Raw genomic sequence first — 19,728 nt, forward strand, 5'->3', positions numbered from 1 at the left:
TTCACTACAATAAATATTTTAGAAGCAGCCAAGAAAATTTAATGCGAGTGCAAGCTACAGATTTTGCCCTCATGCAGCATTCGCTCTCCGTCAGGGATCCAGCAGTGTATCTCACCCTCACTTTCTTTCACTGTGCCCAATAAACATTCCAGGATTACATCAAAAGGCAAAAATGCTCATGATAACTCCTCCTACCATACTCAGATCCACCCATGGATCTGCTGTGTGGTTCCAGAGTATGGTAGAAGGAGTATCATGAACATTTTTGTGGTACCACAATGAACATCATGTGGTACCACATAGCAGATCCACCTGTGGTACCACCTGTGATCCTGGGAGAGAATCATAGAATTGCTCCAGTTGGAAAAGACCTCTAAGATCATCGAGTCTTAACTGTCAGAACCACTGTGGCCATTAAACTATGTCCCAAAGTGCCATGTCCAGACATTTTTTATGCACTGGAATTGGCTGCCCAGGGAAGTGGTGGAGTCACTATCACTGGAGGTTTTTAAGAGATTGGATGTGGCACTTGGTGGCATGGTTTAGCTGATGTCATGGTGTTAGATCATAGGTTGGACTTGATCTCAGAGGTCTTTCCCAGCCTCAATAATTCTGTGATTCTTGATCATGTTTTCTAACTACTCAGAGCAGTAAAAATAATAATCATTGAAAAAAAAAAAGTTAGGGGGGAAAACCCAATCTGTGGTCAAACTGTGTGCATCTCTCTCTCCTCACAAATGTATATCATTAAAGGCAGGCACATACCAGTCATCTTTTTGCATTTAAGGTACACCTTCACATTTTTAGGTCTTCTAATCTTTTAAAAAGAAAAACCCCAATCACGAATGTAAAATTGTAACCCAGTCCCCTGAGGAGGTCAAAAGGATTCAGTTTATAGAGAGAATTGGCGTTTCCCCATCAAATTACGGTAGTTACAATGATGTATCAGGCTGTGAAAGTGTTTACATTCCTGCCAAATTCTTCCTGGTCCACAGCCAGATACACTAACAAGAAATCCTGTTTACAAGCAGCAGAGGTGGGATGGATTAAAAAACCAAAAATAATCCCTTGTGAATATTCCTAAACTAACATTTCACATATTCACTTGTGACAGCTCTCAGGGTGTCACAATTTCTGTTATAATTAAGTCACAGATGCTGTGCATTGTTGGCAGTATGGTGGTACAGAAGTACAGTGGTGCAATGAGATATACCCAAAGTAACACTTCCCATACACTGAAAGATTACTTATTTGCAAGGATTGTCACCAGAGCAAAAGAATGAAGAAAAGAATCATAGAATCAGTCAGAGTTGGAAGGGACCACAAGGATCATCTAGTTCCAATCCCCCTGCCAAATAGAAAGAATACTAGCAGTGGTATCCCTGCTTTATTCTCCTCCAGAGTCCAGGAACAGGACTACTAGCACCAGCAGGTTTATCAGTTGAGGGTAACAAACTACAAACTTCTGTACATCCATCAACAAATCAGGATGGAAACAGCTTCCCAAACCTGTTACTGAAATAGGACTGACAGCTTTGCATTACACTACTTTTGTCCCAGTTCCTAGGTGGTGGAAAATAATCCAAAAGTGATGTGGAAGAGCAGCATCACAGTCGCTGCCCACGCTCACTACCACGCTGCCAGCACTCCCACTGCTAAGCAAGGGCTTTTGCTGCAGAGATGTTAACCCAGCTTATGGGGGAGAAGAAAAACCCCATAGGGGAGGTGCTTCAGCCCTCTGTCAAACAGCTGCAGACAATTACTTCCACATGGAATGGAAGCACATGGTTTGCTGTCATCCCACGTAAAGTGTAGGAACCTTCTGGTGAAAGTTTGTTTTTCTTCTCAAGAAGCAGCCACTCAGAACCTGACAGCTAGTTAGGTGTTCAAGCAGAACATTCATAGAACCATAGAATGGCTCAGGTTGGAAGGGACCTCAGAGATCCTCTACTCCAACCCCCCTGCCATGGGCAGAGACACCTCTCAACTGGCCTTGGCATGCATGTCTGTGTTGCTGGTGTCCATTTCTGTGTACATGTATAAACACACACACAGATCCTGCTTTTCAAGTCCACCTTTGTCTTTCAGGGGGGAAAAAAAGAAAAAAGAAAGAAGTGGCCAAGCGAGCCCACAGCAGCCACAGCAAAGAGGCAGGAGGTTTCAGGGCAGCCACCTGGTCAGCTTCCTCTGGTTTGGCTCCAGCAATCCATGGCCTTGCAGTCCATTGCTTCTCCTTCCCAGGCAGTGGTTTCACTTGGAAAATGTGGTCTCCTTTTTTCTATTTGGTTTTCATTTTATAAAACCAGTGTAAATCAACAAGCAATGAGACAGACACACACTATACACATCAACATCAACCCATCTAAAAGTGACACAACATACTGGAGAGGGAAAAAACCCAAAACAACTGATAGCAAAGGACTGGGAGGGGGGGGAGGGGCTCAAGACAAATAAATCAACACAGCAAATACACACAACCACATACAACAAAAATCATGTTATACTTTTACATTAACATCTATTTTAACCCCAAAAATATATAGCTATAAAATGATGTGTCAGAGACATAGGAAAATTGGACCAGCATTTACAGCTAGGCATATATCACTGTGCATAGAAGTGTTCAGGTCCTGCTCAGAAAGCTGAGGACTAATTTTCTTGGCAGTAACCATAAATCAACAACAGTCATTAAAGAAGTGATCCATAGAGTCAGGGACTGCATTACCTGTATGCACATCCTCACAGCTCAGATTGCTTAAGGAGCTCACTGAAATAAGAGCTTATTAACAAAAATCAATTGGCAGCATCAAGCAAGCTTCACTGAAAGTTCACTTCTCTGGGGACCCAAGAGAATAGATTCATAGAAGGGTTTGGGTTGGAAGGGACATTCAAGATCATCCAGTTCCAACCCCCCTGCCACAGACAGGGACACCTCTCACCAGCCCAGGTTGCTCAAGACCTCATTCAACCTGGCCTTGAACACCTCCAGGGAGGAGACATCCACAGCCTCCCTGGGCAACCTGTGCCAGTGTCTCACCACCCTGTAAAAAATTTCTTCCTAATCCCCAATCCAGGAAGGAATTCTGGGGGACAGGACAACATTACACTTCGGAGGGAAGAGCAGAAACAGTGGTGAAATAAAAGGATAAAAATAAAACAGCAACTGCTTGCTCTCAGAGACTGGTTTGCTCTATGAAAGAAGCAGCAAGTAACTCTCCATAAAATTCAAAGTTTCTCATACAGCAGTATGAGAAATTTAGTTGGGTAGTTTTCTTGCCATCAGGATTCAAGATGGCATTTTTAGAAAACTACATTCCAAACTGTTTTAAGGTTCAGTCAGGAGGGAGGTATAGAGAAAAAAAGCAGGTAAATTAATTGTACAGACTTCTGGAGAGTCAACGTTCTCAACCACATTCCACACGTCCCAAAGGGGTCAGCACTGTAAAGGAGCTGAGCATCTAAGGTCCTCCTGAAGCACCACACAGGTTGAGTGTTTATGCACAAAGACAGGGGAAAGGAGGGGCAAGTTCTGCTGCCACTGTAAAGTTACCTACATCAGCCTGTGTAAAGCAGGGTGAAATTTAAGCTGTCCTCAGCACACAGGAAAATTCTGGCATCACCTCCAGGTTTCCCTTGGGATTCTAATGCAGTTCTCGTAGAAGACTCAAACTCCGCACATTAAAATCAAGCGGTGAAAGGTTACTGTACACTGAACACAACACATCTTCCAATAGCCAGACCCTGTTCATCTAGAGAAAAAGCAGAGGGCTGCAGGGGCAGGCATGCAGAGGAGTGCTGAGGTGACATACCCCCGGTGTCTGGAGGGCCAGAGGTGTGATGCGGCGCTTTTCCCACTCGTTGGGGCGCGGCTCAGGTGTGGACTCCATGAAATTGCGCTTGAGCTCACTAATGCTAGCCTGGTGTTTCAGTAAGTCCTCCTGCGTCTTATCCAGGTCCTAGCAACCCACGGCGTGAAACAGGGGAGGACAAAACACGACAACAGAAGCAAACTTAACTGGACAAAATGAAAACAAAAGGAAAAAACAAACAAGCACATGGAAAGCAAACCAAGGAAAGTGCCTTGTGTCTGAGAAGCTGCTCTTTGGGCTCCCTTCAAAGAGTTTAAGGCTACAAGGGGAACAAGATTGCTTAGTTTTGCTTCTGAAGAGCTTTTCTTCTTTGGGCAGCCTTAAGGCTATAGGGCACACAAGATTTTCTTGGGTGTGTTTTTGTAATGAAAGACCACTCAGACACAGTTTCTACCCTATTTTAAAGCAAAAGTAATGTTGTGAATGGGTAAGACAGAACTATTTCCATCCAAAACACAAAGCCACCAGCACCTTTAAGCAATCATCATTTCCAGTTGTTGCTTTTGTGTCACATTTGTAAGCACAGAAGCAAACATTTTGGGATACTGCACAACTAAGATGACTGAAGGTAGCTGTAAGAAAGATCAGTCTTAACAAAAAAGACATCGGGAAATTGGAGCTTTCTTGATCTTCACTGAAGTGTCACCAAAACCTGCTTAACCTCAAAGGGACTACTCATTGTGCCTATCATGTAGGCTTCAACTTACTGGAAGAATCCAACCCAGACCATTCTGTGATTCTGTGATTAAAAAACTTAATTCCATGTTTAAGAACCTGACAGCAGACACAGCACCGAAGTTGAGATAGGTTTTGTGCATGCCAATACTCAAGAGATATTCTATCTAAACTGCACCTACACAGGCAAGTGCCTGAGGGGACAACCAAAGAGTGCGTATTGAATCCAGGCATTGGAACAGGCTGCCCAGAGAGGTGCTGCAGTCCCCATCCCTGCATCTGGGGACATGGTTTGATGGCCATGGTGGTGCTGGGTTGATGGCTGGACTCAATGATCTTAAGAGGGCTTTTCCAACCCAAACAATTCTATGAATTAGATTTTGGGATGATCCTTTGAGGCTAAGCTGCAACACCTTGGATCAAGTAACTACAAGCTAGTCTTTAACTTTATACCAGATATAGGAGCAGACATAAGGGTCAAGAGCTACACAGAAACACAACTGTTCTGAATCATAGAATCATTAAGATTGGGAAAGCCCTCTAAGATCAAGTCCAGCCTCCTACTAGATCACAATGCTCAAGGCCTCATCCAGCCTGGCCTTGAACACCTCCAGGGTAGGAGCCTTCACAACTTCTCTGGGCAACCTGTTCCAGTGTCTCACCATGGTCATGGTAAAAGGCTTCTTCCTAATGTCAAATTTAAATCTAGCTTCTTCCAGTTTGAAACCATTACCTCTTGTCCTGTACCACCATGCCTTTGTAAGAAGTACCCCCCCAGCTCTTCTGTAGCCACTTCAGGTACTAGAAGGCTGCTCTAAGGTCTGCCCAGAGCCTTCTCCTTTCTAGGTTGAACAAACCCAACTCTCTTAGCCTGTCTTTACAGGGGAGGTGCTCCAGCCCTCTGTTCATCTTCATGGCCCTCCTCTGGACATCCTCTAACAGTTCCATGACTTTCCTGAGAGCTCCGGAGCTGGAAACAGTACAGCAGGTGGGGTCTCACATGAGCAGAGCAGAAGGGAAGAATGATGTTCAGCCCTCAGAGCTGTTTGGTGCTGCACACCTAACTCTGCACACATGCACTTTCACTTCTAGAATGGTTTGGATTGGCAGGGATCTCCAATGGTCATCCAGTCCAACTCCCCTGCAGTCAGCAGGGACATCCTCCACTAGATCAGGTTGCTCAGAGCCCTGTCCAGCCTCACCTTGAGTATCTCCAGGGATGGGGCCTGAACTAGCTCCCTGGGCAACCTGTTCCATCATTGAGCACTAAGAACCGCTCCTCTTTTGAAAACTCAGTGTTGTCCCAGGCTCAGTGCTTCACTTTGTGTCTAAGACTAGGACAGGAGACATTAAAGATGTCCCCATGAAGTGAGACTTTGCTGAGTGAAGTAAGACCTTATGCCAAAGAGCTTCTATCACTCCAGTGACGCTCACAGCAATCACATCACAATGGTGAAACTTGGCTAGACACAAGGCACATTTCTTGGACTTGATCAAAGCACATTTATGCAATAAACACTTCCAGTGCTTTAGTAAGTTACACACAAGCAGAGTTTCAATAGTGATCAAAAGCTGCAGAAAGCCAAAAACGTATTAGTTGGGTTACTGTGAGCTGTACATCTCCTTAGTGCTGACCAAAAGTAATGGCTGGGGGTTGTGAGAAAGGGAATTATTTGTAGCCCTATCTGGATGAATACAACAGGGACAGCAGTAGGATTGTCTAACAACTCTTTGGTTGCTAGCTTATGTATTAGCCAGGAGGTAAATGACTGCTTATTGCTATAGACAGTCTGGATAGAATAATCCAGATTAACAGAAGTGGGAATCTCTCCTTCAGTGACAAAGCACTGTGCATTCACACGCTGCTCAAAGCTCACTGCTGCTGCTCAGCTTCAAGGAAAACCAAACTTTAGGAAGCAAGGATTACCTCCTTTTGAAAAGTGAAAAAATAAAGCAGAGGTTTCAGAACCGTATCAAAAAAATCCCATTAAAATTTTGATCCTCACAGATACTTCTCACAGCTCCTAAAATCAATTGGCATCAGAAGCAGCATTAATTTTGTCATGCTTCTCCCAATGCTTGTACCTCACTAACTCCAATCATTCAGATAAAGCATTTGATAAAGGTTGATTAACTCGTCAAAAATAGAAACTCTGCTCAGCAGAAGATGCAAACACTGAGAAGCAATGAATTAAAAAATCCCATTTAGGATTATGAACTGGACTTGTGTGTTTGCTTTATCTAAGCAGGGTTAATATTCCCAGCTGCCACCTCAAATACATCTGGCAAAAATGTTTGTTTGGGTTGTGGTTGGGTTTTAGTTGGTTGGTTGGGTTTTGGCTGTTTGGTTGGAGTTGGTTGGGTTTGGTTGGTTGGGTTTTGGCTGGTTGGGATTGGTTGTTTGGTTGGGTTGTGGTTTTCTGGTTGGGTCATGGTTGTCTAGTTGGGTTTGGTTGGGTTTGGTTGGTTGGTTTGGTTGGTTGGTTGAGTTGTGGTTGTTAGATTGGATTTGGTTGGGTTTTGGCTGGTTGGGTTTGGTTGGGTTGTGGTTGGTTAGGTTTTGGCTGGTTGGCTGAGTTTGGTTGGTTGGGTTTTTTGGGGGTGGGGTGGTGTGTCTTCATTTCTCTTTTGTTTTCATTTTGTTGTTGCTGGCTTTAATTTAAACTCAGAAACTCTCATGCTAACATGCAACATTTCCAAGCTGGCTTTCCCCCATGCACTTCATGCATTGTGTCCGTAACAGCCTGCAGGTGACCTCCCATCCCATGCAGCCTGGCAGCCCGTGAGAAGGGAAAGTGTTTTCTTAGACTATATACAAACCTCCAACATTAAATTGCTATGTCTGACATAAATATTTTCCCCGTCTACTCTCAAGGAATTGCTCTGTGAAATTAAGCCACATACAAACAAACAACAATGGATTACAATAAAATTAAAATAAATGAAAAAAAACCCCAACTCACAGAAAATGCACCATCAAGTAAATAAAGCCCTTAGAATCAGACAGCTAAGATGGAGGAAATAAAAGGGTGAGGTGGAAAGGCACTAAATCCACAGAAGGTTCAGGCTGCTAGCAGGGCAGGCAGCTGCAGCCAGAGGAAGTTGTAAATAAACAACCATGCACCTTCTGCTCTGCTTCCTCCTCTTCGGATCCCACCTACGTGAGCACGTGGCAAAGGACCAAGAAAAGGAGCTGTTAGCAGAGGCTCCCAGAGCAAGGCAGAGGCTTCATCTCTTTGCAGTGCTGCACAGGGTGCTGCATGTTACAGACCTTCACTGGCCCGGCCCCGGCTGCCGACACTGTTAACCACTTTGGTCTTCCTTCACCTATATTGGCGCAGAATGGCTGAAGGCATATTTGGCATAAGTGGCATGAAAAATGGAAGCTTCACACTGGGTCCCTCTTTCTTGCTCTACTTTTCAGCGTTTTCCCAGGTGGAAATTTAAGAATGAACAAATTAAAAAAAAAAACAACAATGATATGTGTAACTTCAATGGGAAGCACCTTGAACTCTGGAACAGGTGGATGGGAAGATGGAATCCAATGCATGAGTTCTTTTGGTGAGAGAGCTGAGGAGTCGAGGCAGACACCTGAATGCTGTATTTACAAACTGCAGTCATTATTCTAGGAGTGTGGCTGTCTTGGGATCAGTTATTTGCACTCCATCCCTCTTCTTAGGTCAGTGTATTCCTCCTCAAGCTGCACTGCACTCTGCTGGAAATGAGAGCTCATTTCCCTGCCCTTCCTACATGTGCTCTGCATGCCTTAAAGGAATAACCTTCTATAAAAAGCAAAGCACCTCCCATTCATTCCAGAGCTACAAACACCATCTGCTCAGCTTAGGAAAAGATGCACTTAGAAGTCACCCCTGTGCAAGTACAAGAATCTGAGGAGGAGTGTCCTTGCTGCCCTTGCTGTTGCAGTTTGGGTGCTGTGTGAATGCACACAAGGGGGCACAGAGCACATTTCGATGCATTTCTCACTGATCTGGGGTTCTGGTTTATATTTATGTTACAAATGATGGATTGAATCAGGTTACAGAAAATTTGAGGAAGGCTTTAAAGTCATGGTTTTCATTCTTTTAGCAGCCCTAGATTGGTGTCTGTAATGGCACCACCTTGTGTTTGGTTTGTTTTCCATATGCATCTGGCATTGGTTTAATCACCTTAACAAACTTTGTTAAATGTAACAGTAAACCCTGGGTTTGATGTTGTTTTGGTTTTGGTTCTCCTTTTAAGATCAAAATAACAGATGTTTATTTTCTGGTGATATTAAGGCCATTTTGTCAACCCCTCCAGGTGATCAGAGCAATCTGTCAGTGTGACAGAGGCTTCTGCACAGCAGTGCTCAAAGGGAATTGCAAAGAATGCTCAGACTCCAGTGATTAAAGTCTAACACAATCTGCAATCCCTGCTAATGAAGGCAATCAAGTCTCCTCAACTGCTACTAGAGATTAATCAAAGCGCTTCAAAATAATAAATTTTTAAAAAATAATTTTAAACACCAACAAAAAAACCCCAGTGAACAATAAAAAAAGGCGGCCTTGGACAGACTCAACTTTGCACACTCCCTGTAGAGCAGAAATATCTGAAGTGTGTAACAAGAAGAAAGCTGACTTTAAAACATTCCCTGTGTTCTGAATTCATCTGTTAGGAATTTCCCTTTTCAGATCTGTTTAGAGCCTTGGAGATGTGCATTTTAATGCAAACCAACAGTGCAAGCAGCACATCTTGCAAAGAGTGCCTTGGACTAACCTCTCTATTGTTGCACAGCACTCTTCAGTACTCAGATTTGTGTGCTTGGAAACATTTTGAGCTACAAACTGACTCAAGCTGCAGTGCAGTACCTGTGGAATCTAATGAGAGGATGCATGCTGTAGGAATTCAGGCAAACAAAACAGCAGGGAGCTAGTGACTGGAAATCCTGCAAGGGCAATTTTCCACAAGCAGCACAAGCAAGGAAGCTGCAGACATCCAGGGGTGTGTTTATCTAGGAGCAGGCATGTAGGTAGATACAGCCCTGGAGCAGGAAGTGTGCAAAACTGAGCGAGCCTCTGGGAGAGAGAGCAGAAGAGCTAAATGCAAATGTCAGCACTCAGGCAAGAAAATTACACAGCTCCTCTTCCTCTGCCTTGTCACTTAGGTCATTGCCATTAGAGGTACTAAAGGAAGTGACCTTAGGCTCCAGGTAGCAGAGGGACAGAGCAAGAGGAAGGGAAAACGTGAGTGAAAAAGGAATGGACTGGAAAGCTGACAGAAGCAGCACGAAGATAAAGAGAAAAGAGGGGATGAAGGAAGGAGAGGTAATAGGAACATAGTGCTGAAGGGCAGGTGGGAGGAAAGAGATGCAAACATCAGGAAGGCTGGGCAGGGTGATATAGCCATCCTCATCCAGGAGGGAACGGCAGCGGAACGAGAAGCATCTGATCAGGCTGAGCGAGACACACAGCTCGGTGCCTTTGTAGGCATCTGGCAGGACTCTTCCCTCCACAGCAGGGGAGCCTGCACTAGCTAGGGCCCTCATGGAGTCAAAGATGCTCAGTGAAGCTGTTTCATTTGTGCTATGGTCTGGTGTTTCTTTCATGGAACTGCACTCTGAGGTGTCTGTCATGGTAAGGAGGGCCTCCCCTAAGGGATCTTCCTCTGAGATGTCTGAAAGCATGTCAACCTCGGGGACAGGGGACAGGTTTCTGAGGTGGGATGACACAGGATGGATGGGCAGTGATGATGATGGGTGTAGGTGGCTGAGCTGAAGAAAAAAATTCTGTGCACAGTGAAAAATGAAAGCACAACAAAATGCAAGTTTGAAGGCACAAGAAGAGGGGAAAAAAAAGAAATTACTGGTTAGTGAAAATTCTTCCTTAGAAGCAGGGGTAGCTCTGCTAACACCACAGAAATGCCAAGTAAGAACAGAAATCCCCTGGTGTTTCACAAGCAGCCAGCTTGTTTACTTCATTGGCTTATGAAAGGAACCCACTCCCAATGGTTTCTTCTCAGGCTGTACAGAACTGTGCACTTTTGAACTTGAGAACTCTGGAAACCCTCCCTTCCAGCAGACATTCAGACATTCAGAGCTGTGGCAGGAAGGTCAGGGGACAGTGCAGTGCAGGCAAGAGAAGCTGGCACTTGGATTCTTGGGTTTAGAAACATTTCCTCTCAGACTTGAAGAGAGCCAGAAAGGAGAAGTCTCTGTGCTAGAGGGCAAAGCAAGCTGCTCACAGAATGGGCAACAAACCTTCACTTAACAGCTTCCTGGAACAACAGCCCAGAATAATAGGGGTGGGGTTTGGGGACTGTTTTCTTTCTTTTGGTTAAAATATTGATAGATCATTGCCACTTTGAAACCAAGGGAGTATCATCACTTTATCAAGTCCAAAGTAAAACCAGAATCGTTTGGTTTACTCTTTTTCTCCCATAATGAAGCTCTGTGTCTGTGTCTTTTTCCTAGGCTAATTCCAAACTATTTCAACTTGACAGCAAGCAAACGAACACAAAAAGCAACTGTTTGTATTTGCTCCCTTCCTAGACTTGAATGCAGTGGAACAGGTGAACTGCACAGAGATTCCCTAGGAATCAAGTGGGGAGCTAGCTTGTAAAACTGCTTGAGAACAAAATGACTCTTTAAATGGGAAAGAAAGTTCTGGAAAACTGCCAAAGAGAGAAAAAAAAAAGGACAAAGAGAAAAAAAGTGGAAAAGAAAAAAATATAATAGAAAAAGAAAAAAGTGAAAAAGAAAAGAAGATAAAAAGAAAAAGGGGGATTTTTTTTAAAAAGAGAAAAAAAGGAAAAAGAAAAAAGATAAAAAGGAAAAAAGTGGGAAAAAAGGTAATAAAGAGAAAAAGAAAAAAGGGAAAAAGAAAAAAGGGAACAAGAAAAAAGGGATAAAGACATAAAAAAGGAAAAAGAACAAAAGAGAAAAACAGGGAAAAGAAAATGGAGAAAAAGAAAAAGGGAAAAGAAAAAAGGGAGAAAGAAAAAAGAGAAAAAGAAAAAAAGACAGAAAAGAGAAAAAGAAAAAAACGAGACAAAAAAAAAAGAGAAAAAGAGAATCCAAGAGAAAATCCAGGTAGCAGATTTTAGCTGATAACCTGAAGAAATTGTTTACATCAAATCATAAAAGATCTAAATTTAATTATTTTTAACTATTCCTGAAGTAGCTTAAAGAAACAAGACAAACAAATGTGGGTGTTTTTGCAAGAGGACCAGAGTGAGGCACTCAGCTTTCCACAGGACTCTACACCACAGTCAGATCCAAGCTGTTAAGGATGCAGTCATTGTGCACTGGCTACCAAAGCACTGCTGCTGCCTCTGGTGAGGCTGTCAGGATCCAGCCTGCAGGGTGCACACAGTGTGGATGCAGCCATCCTTTGTTTGCAAGTCTGGAACTGGAGGCAGTGACTCCAACATTGTTAACCTGTTGAAAGCCTTTTCTTCAGCAACTCCTGCAGGCTTACTGAGGATCCCAGTGCAATGTATAGCAATAAAAGCAAGCCCAGGTCAGTTCCACTGGGGAGTCTGCATCCTCTTTTGCTCACACCCCCCTCAGGTAAGCATACAGAAAGCACCTGCCAGTTGTTCTTAGCTTTCTGTGTGACAGTCAGGAGTGACAGGCCCTCGACACATGGACACACACCACAGCAACAAAGAACTCTGCCGTCAAAGCCAGCTGTACCTTTCCATCCTGAGTCAGCTCTAACTGGGGAGTTTTGAGTGGGCTTCCATCTTCTTCTTTGCCACCTTCTTTCAACTTGGCCTGACCAGCAGCTTCTATGTCAAGGATTTTAACTCCAGCAGCCTGCCCTCCTGTAGCAGGGAAGTCTCTTAGACTTAGGTCTGAGATACCCATGGGAGCTATCAGAGAACAAAATCATTTTGGTTAATTGAGGTAAGTTGCAGCATTTTGTTTTTTAAAGACTTGTTAACAAAATGATTTTAAACTGAAGGAGGGGGGAAACTGGCCCAGGTTGTCCAGAGTAGTGGGAGATGCCCCATCCCTGGAACCATTCCAGGCCAGGGTGTTTGGGGCTTTGAGCAACCTGCTCTAGTTGCAGATGTCCCTGCTGACTGCAGGGCATTGGACTGGATGGCCTCTGAAGGTGCCTTCCAAGCCAACCCATTCTATGATCCCTTGGTGATGCCAGGCATGAGCAATACAGGTTAGCTATTGAGCAACAATTTTCATCTTGTTAGCTTTTGCAAAATCCCTGTGGTTCTCACAGCATACTGCTGAGCAGCAATGTGCCCTTGCCATAAAATGTGCACTTACTGTGTCGGGGGAAAAAAACTTCACAGCATCAAGTAGGTCTTTAATTATCAACTTTTTGATTAGTCTTGGAAGAAGAGCCTGAGGGCTGCCCTCATTCATGGTTATAGAGATGTGCAGGGCAGTGTCAGAAGGACGGAGCCAGGCTCTGCTCAGGGATGGCCAAGGACAGCACAAGGGGCACTGGGGACAAACTGGAGCAGAGGAGGTGCCATGGGAACAGAAGGGAAAACTTTGTCACTGTGAGGGTGCTGGAACCCTGGAGCAGGCTGCCCAGAGAGGTTGTGGAGTCTCCTTCCACCTAGGTAGTCCAGCTCTGTCAGGGGGTTGGACTCAATGATCTTTCAATGCCCCTTCCAACCCCTGCCATTCAGTGATTCTGTGTGGCAAGACTGAAGGTATTGACCTTGTGACTGTGCAAACCACCACAGCCAAAAGGGTAAGAGGCAGCAGTGCTGTGTGGAAATTGACTATTCTGAGAGCACAGTTTTATTGGAAATAGGCATGCACAGAACTGTCACAGCTGTGCATTCTGGAACCTGAGCATGACTGCAGAGACAGCAGCTCAGCTACAGTAAGGCTCCTCCTCCCCTACATGCTTGTGAAAAATGGGAGGGGGAAATACTGACTATTTATACTTGGATACAGTCAAAGCACAAGACAGTGAAAGGCATTCACTTAGGTATTTATATTATTTCCTAGAATCACAGAGTGGCAGGGGTTGGAAGGGACCTCCAGAGATCACCCAGTCCAACCCCCCTGCCAGAGCAGGGTCACCCAGGGCAGGTCACACAGAACACATCCAGGTGGGGCTTGAAAGTCTCCAGAGAAGGAGACTCCACAACCTCTCTGGACAGCCTGCTCCAGTGCTCTAGCACCCTCACACCAAAGAAGTTTCTCCTCATGCTGAGATGGAACTTCCTGGGCTCATGTATCTATTGCCCCTTGTCCTATCCCAGGACAAAGAGCCTGGCCCCTTCCTGACACCCACCCCTCAGATATTTGTAACCATTGATCAGATCCCCTCTCAGCCTTCTCCTCTCTGGGCTAAACAGCCCCAGGGCTCTCAGCCTTTCTTCATGGGAGAGATGTTCCAGTCCCTTCATCATCCTCATAACCTCTGTTGGACTCTCTCCAGTATTTCCCTGTTCCTCTTGAACTGGGGAGCCCAGAGCTGGGCACAATCTTCCAGATGCTGTTTGATGCAGTAGAACAGAATGAATGTGCAGGATGGCTGCCAGGGTCAGGCGCCACAGCAGGAATGAGACAGGAGAATCCATTAATTTCAGCAGCTTCAATAAACACAGCTTTGAGAGAAGTTTATTCCATTTAGCTTCATTTACCTTCATTCATCATCCTCTGCACTGCCTCCATGTGCCTTTGCTATACAAAGCCAAGTTGAGGGGAAGATGTGTCTCCTGGAGTACCTTTGAGGGGCATTTTCTTTTGAAAACACTCTCAGCTTCACATCAGAGACTTCCTCAAGTTACTGAGAAGACAAGGCCAGCAGATGGCAACCGTGGGATTTGGGATACTAGGCTTTCAGGGTTGCATTTAAACTTCTGATTCCCTCTTGGGTAGCAAGCAGAGGTTTACATCCCTAATGTGACACAAACTCCTGACGGAGTAGCTTAGGCTGGAACTTCTGGAGGTAAGTCAGTCCAGCCCTCTGCTCACAGCAGGTCCAGTTAGAGCAGGTTGTTCAGAGACTTGTTCAGTTGAGTTTTCAGCATATCCAAGATCTTTTTAAACAGAAGAAATGAATCCTGAGATGTGTTGTGCCTCAGCTCAAGGGCACCCCTTCACTGCCTCATGGGCACCTCATGGCTCTGTCTTCTTCATCCTGTCCCTGTAGGTAGCTGTACACAGCAGTATCTCACTGAAAGCTTAGGTACCACATTCCTCTCAGCCTCTCCTCATGTATTATGGACACCAGGCCCTTACTGGCCTCACGGCAATATGTCAATGCCCACCTAACACTGGGGAGTGCAACAATAGACACAGTACTCCAGATACAGCCTTCAGGAAGTACTCCATGGACAGGAACAATTTCTTCTGATATGCTGTGCTCTGGCTAACACAGCCCAGGACACAGATGGCTCACAGCTGGCTTTCTTTGCTCCAAGGGCACACTGGTGACTCACATTCAATTTGTCCAGCAGGAGAGTCCCCAGATCCTTTTCTGCAAAGCTGCTTCCAGTGCACCTACTGGTAGTGCTCCTCCTCAGCTGCAGGACTTTGCTTTCATTTTAAGGGCCACAAGGTTGATCAGAGGGCTGGAATACCTCTCCCCTCAGGACAGGCTGAGAGAGTTGAGGCTGTTCACTCAGGAGAGGAGAAGGCTCCCAGGAGACCTTCTTGTGGCCTTCCAGTATCTGAAGGGGGCTACAAGAAATCTGGGGAGGGACTTTTTAGGCTGTCGGGTAGGCCTAACTGGACTGGGAGGAATGGAGCAAAACTAGAAATGGGTAGATTCAGATTGGATGTTAGGAGGAAGTTCTTCACCATGAGGGTGGTGAGACACTGGAACACGTTGCCCAGGGAGGTGGTAGAAGCCTCATCCCTGGAGGTTTTGAAGGGCAGGTTGGATCTGGCTCTGGGCAACCTGCTCTAGTGTGAGGTGTCCTTGCCCACGGCAGGGGGGTTCGAACTGGATGATCCTTGGGGTCCCTTCCAACTCTGACAATTCTGATTCCATGATTGTTGAATTTCCTAAGATTCCTTTCACCCCATTCCCTCCAGCATGCTGCAGCCCCTCTAGTGAGGGTGAGGTGGGAGTGGAGCAAGGGCAGCCCTTGCAAGGACAAGTTTTGAGGAACACTGGCATGGGACACAGTGCTCACTAAGGGCAGGCAGTGCAGGTGCGCCCACCACAGAACTGCTTGTTGGAAGTCCACACTCACAGTGTGAACCCACACCTGGGACATTTCTTGAGAAAGAAACAGGATTTGACTTTGAATGAACACAGGTTGCAACAATGACACCGTCTGCAGATGGCAACACCAGCAAGATGCCTTCCACGCTGCCAGAAAGAGCTGGTTCCATTTGAGAGGGAAGCAAAGGTGACTGAGGGGAAAAACAACACACGAAGAATGAGGCTTCATTATGCTCAAAAGTTTGACTGTATGGTTCTGTAAGAGTGAAAGTTTGGGCCTGAATATATATGTGTACATATCTGTATTCATAGAGTCATAGAAGTGTTTAGGTTGGAAAAGCCCGCTGAGATCATCCAGTCCAACACCAACCCAACCCCACCATGGCCTTTGAACCATCTCCCCAAGTGCCACAGCCACACCTTTCCAGAACACCTCCAGGGACGGGGACTCCACCACCTCTTTGGGCAGCCTCTTCCAATCCCTGACCACTCTTATAGCAAAGAAATTTGTCCTCATCTCCAACCTAACCCTTCCCTGGCACAATTTCAAGCCATTTCCTCTCCTTCTTTTACCCCCAACTTCCTTTCAGGGAGCTGTAGAACAGCCTCCTCTTCTCCAGATTAAACAATCCCAGTTCCCTCTGCTGCTCTTCTCTCACTGAACATGAGCTGCTTGAGGATGCAGTGCTCCAGGAGGGGTCTCAGCAGAGCAGATCCCCTCCCTGTCCTATTGATCTGACTGCCTTTGATGCAGCCCAGCACACAACTGCCCTCTGGGTTGCCAGTGCCCACTGCTGTCTTAAAATGATACAAAACTAGGAAAAGCAACTTTTTTTGTCTTTGCTTTTTGGTGACCTCGCCAAGGTCAGTGTGTTATCTTCAGCCAGAAGAGAAAAAGAAACAGCAGCTAGACAGCCCAGCAAGTTGCCCTGACTGCAGACTGCCCCACTTTGTTTTGAATAGTAGTTCTTAAACATTTCTATCTGTCCAATGGAAGTGTTTAGAACAATCATTATTTTGCTTTCTTACACCCAATAGTGACTTATTTACACTCTTTAGCTTTCTCTGCTTGAACTTTGCAAAGAAAAATTAAAGAGACAGTTTCAAACCATCACAAGACCCCTTCAGGCCAATCCAGAGCCCCAAAGACCCTGCTGAGCAGTTGTACTGCAGGGCACATAGTGCACACCTGCCCTGCAGAACAGAGAGGAGCAGTGAACACAGATGCTCTGTATCCTCTATGGATCCCCTGCAGCAGTGCCACATGATTTAGGCAGTGACTTTACTTCATGTTTAGGGCACATGAAACTGACAAGTAACCAAAGTGGCTGCTCCTCAGATCACCCATCAGAAATGCATAGCCAGAAGATCCAGAGAGGTGAGATTGTGCCACTGTGCCCAGCTCTGGAGCCCTCAGTATAGGAAGGACACAGACCTTATGGAGAGGGTCCAGAGGAGGGCCACCAAAATGATCAGGGAGTTGGAGCAGCTCTGCTACAAAGAGAGGCTGAGGGAGCTGGGGGTGTTCAGCCTGGAGCAGGCTCCAGGGAGACCTAACAGCAGCCTTCCAGTACCTGAAGGGGGCTACAAGAAGGATGGAGCAAGACTGTTTGCAAAGGCCTGCAGGGACAGGACCAGGAGCAGTGGCTTCAAACTGGAAAAAAAACAGATTTAGGTTGGATGTTATGAACAAGTTCTTTACTATGAGGGTGGTGGAACACTGGAACAGGTTGTCCAGGGAGGTGGTTGAGGTTCCATCCCTGGAGATATTCAAGGTGAGGCTGGACAAGGCTCTGGACAACCTGATCTAGTGGAGGATGTCCCTGCTGACTGCAGGGGGATTGGACTGGATGACATCGGGAGCTCCCTTCCAACCCAGACCATTCGATGCCTCTATGACTGCATGACATCGCCAGCAAGGTGCTGGTCAGCCGGGGGTGACGCCAGCGGGTGCCAGCACGGCCCGGGGCCGAGCCCTTACCTCCGTCCAGGCTGCCGGGGCCGCGCCTGCTGGAGGCGCGCGGGAAGACGGGGGCGGGGCGGTCGATGAGGCTGCTGGCCTGCCGCGACTGCGCCTGCGTGCGCCCGCTGTAGCGGAACTTGGAACCCAGCGACAGGAACCTGGCCTTGGCTGGCTGCTCCGGGGACACCAGCCTGCAACGAAAGAAACACCGGGGAAGCCAGCGGAAAAGGCTTTGCGTTATATACTTAGGGAGGTGCTGTAGAGCTGCTTGACAAGGGGGAAGTCTTGCACCTAGGAAAGAACAACCCCATGGAGCAGGAGAGGTTGGGGACTGAGCTGCTGGAGAGCAGTGAAAGGGAAGAGGACCTGGGGGTCCTGGTGGATGGGAGGTTGACCACGAGCCAGCAATGTGCTCTGGTGGCCAAGAAGGCCAAGGGCAGCCTGGGGTGCATTAGAATGGCTGTGGTCAGTAGATTGAGAGAGGTTCTTCCTGCCCCTCTACCCTGCTAAGGCCACATCTGGAATATTGTGTCCAGTTCTGGGCTCCTCAGGTCAAGAAGGACCTCGGGGAACTGCTTGATAGAGTCCAGCACAGAGCCACAAAAATGATGAAGGCAGTGGAACATCTTCCTTAGGAGGAGAGCCTGAGGGAGCTGAGGGCTCTGTAGCTTGGAGAGGAGGAGCCTGAGGGTGACCTCATTGCTGGTGATAAAGATGTGCAGGGGGAGTGCCCAGAGGCTGGAGCCAGGCTCTGCTGGGGGATGTCCAATGCCAGCACAAGGGGCAGTGGTGGAAGCTGAGCCAGAGGAAGTTCCATGGAAACAGGAGGAAGAATTATTTCACTGTGAGGGTGACAGAGCCCTGGAACAGGCTGTCCAGGGGGCATGTGGACTCTGCAGATATTCAACACCTGCCTGGATGTGTTCCTGTGTGACCTGCTGTAGGTGACCCTGCTCTGGCAGAGATTGGACTGGATGAGCTCTTGAGGTCCCTTCCAGCCCCTGACATTCTGTGATTCTGTGCTTCACCTGCAGAAAGCTCCTGCAGCTCCAGCTCAGCACACTTGGTTTGGGCACAACTCCAAGAACTATTGCATGCTCTTGGTCATTGTTTGCAGCTGGAGCTGGAGTGATGCTGATGACCATCACATTGTCCACACTGTGACCAGCCACCTGGGATTCTTAGCTTTTAGTGCTATCTTGGCTAAATTGACTATTTTTTTGGTTTTGCAGACAGCTGAGGCCATTCCAGGTCCATGTGGAGTACCTCTTAGATCTCTCTACTTACAGTGGAAACTACACATCCCACTTCCACTGCCACTCATGCACTGAGGGAGCAATACAGCAGCTGCTACTCCTCAGTTAGGGAATGGCATCCCAAAGCTATAGAGGGCTGGAGCAGGTGAAAAGAAGAGATTGAGATGGCTGGAGAGCTGGTACCCAAGCTTTAGAAGTTTTTAACAAAGCAGGTTCAGATTACAGTTTCTCTGCAATCATTGAATCATTAAGGTTGGAAGAGCTCTCTAAGATCAGCAAGTCCACCCTACTGCCCAACACCCCTGTGGCCACTGCTAAAATCATTTATAAAATGGCATTTATACAAATCTTTTCTAGGTTTCTGTAGGTTGATGTGTGCTGAAAAGGAAAACCAACACGTTGTGAAAAGGGTGACAAAGAGCTTCAGTCACAAGTGCTGTTAGTGCACCTCTGTGCTGGAGATGGTGCCAGGAAGTCCAAGTAGCACTGGGGCAGAATTTGCAGGAAGGGATTCTGTGTTCACCAGTTTTTGACATTACAGGAGTTCACAGGATCAGAGGATGTTAGGGGTTAGAAGGGACCTCTGGAGATCTTCCAGTCCAACCTCCTGCCAGCGCAGGTTGCACAGGAACACGTCCAGATGGGTCGTGAAAGTCTCCAGAGAAGAAGACTCCACAACCTCTCTGGGTAGCCTGCTCCAGGGCACTGTGACCCTCACAGTGAAGAAGTTCCTCCTCATGTTGAGGTGGAACTTCCTGTGCTGGAGTTTCCATCCATTGCCCCTTGTCCCAAGTGAGCAGAGCCTGTCCCTTCCTTCACTGACACCG

The 19,728-nt window shown here is 46.5% G+C and overlaps 1 protein-coding gene across 2 annotated transcripts in view; it reads right to left on the reverse strand.

Annotated features, from left to right (window-relative positions):
- Positions 1-19,728, reverse strand: part of EPB41L2 (erythrocyte membrane protein band 4.1 like 2) — a 132,842-nt gene that overhangs the window by 16,137 nt on the left and 96,977 nt on the right. For both annotated transcript variants that reach the window (XM_054393005.1, XM_054393004.1), the window contains exons 12-16: positions 17,664-17,836; positions 12,217-12,395; positions 7,365-7,427; positions 3,810-3,956; positions 2,174-2,278 (exon numbers count right to left, since the gene is read on the reverse strand). In XM_054393005.1, coding sequence (XP_054248980.1) covers positions 2,174-2,278; positions 3,810-3,956; positions 7,365-7,427; positions 12,217-12,395; positions 17,664-17,836 — 667 coding nt within the window. The remainder of the gene's footprint in view (positions 1-2,173; positions 2,279-3,809; positions 3,957-7,364; positions 7,428-12,216; positions 12,396-17,663; positions 17,837-19,728) is intronic.

The sequence above is a fragment of the Indicator indicator genome, chromosome 27 (genome assembly GCF_027791375.1).
Source record: "Indicator indicator isolate 239-I01 chromosome 27, UM_Iind_1.1, whole genome shotgun sequence".
NCBI lineage: Eukaryota > Metazoa > Chordata > Aves > Piciformes > Indicatoridae > Indicator > Indicator indicator.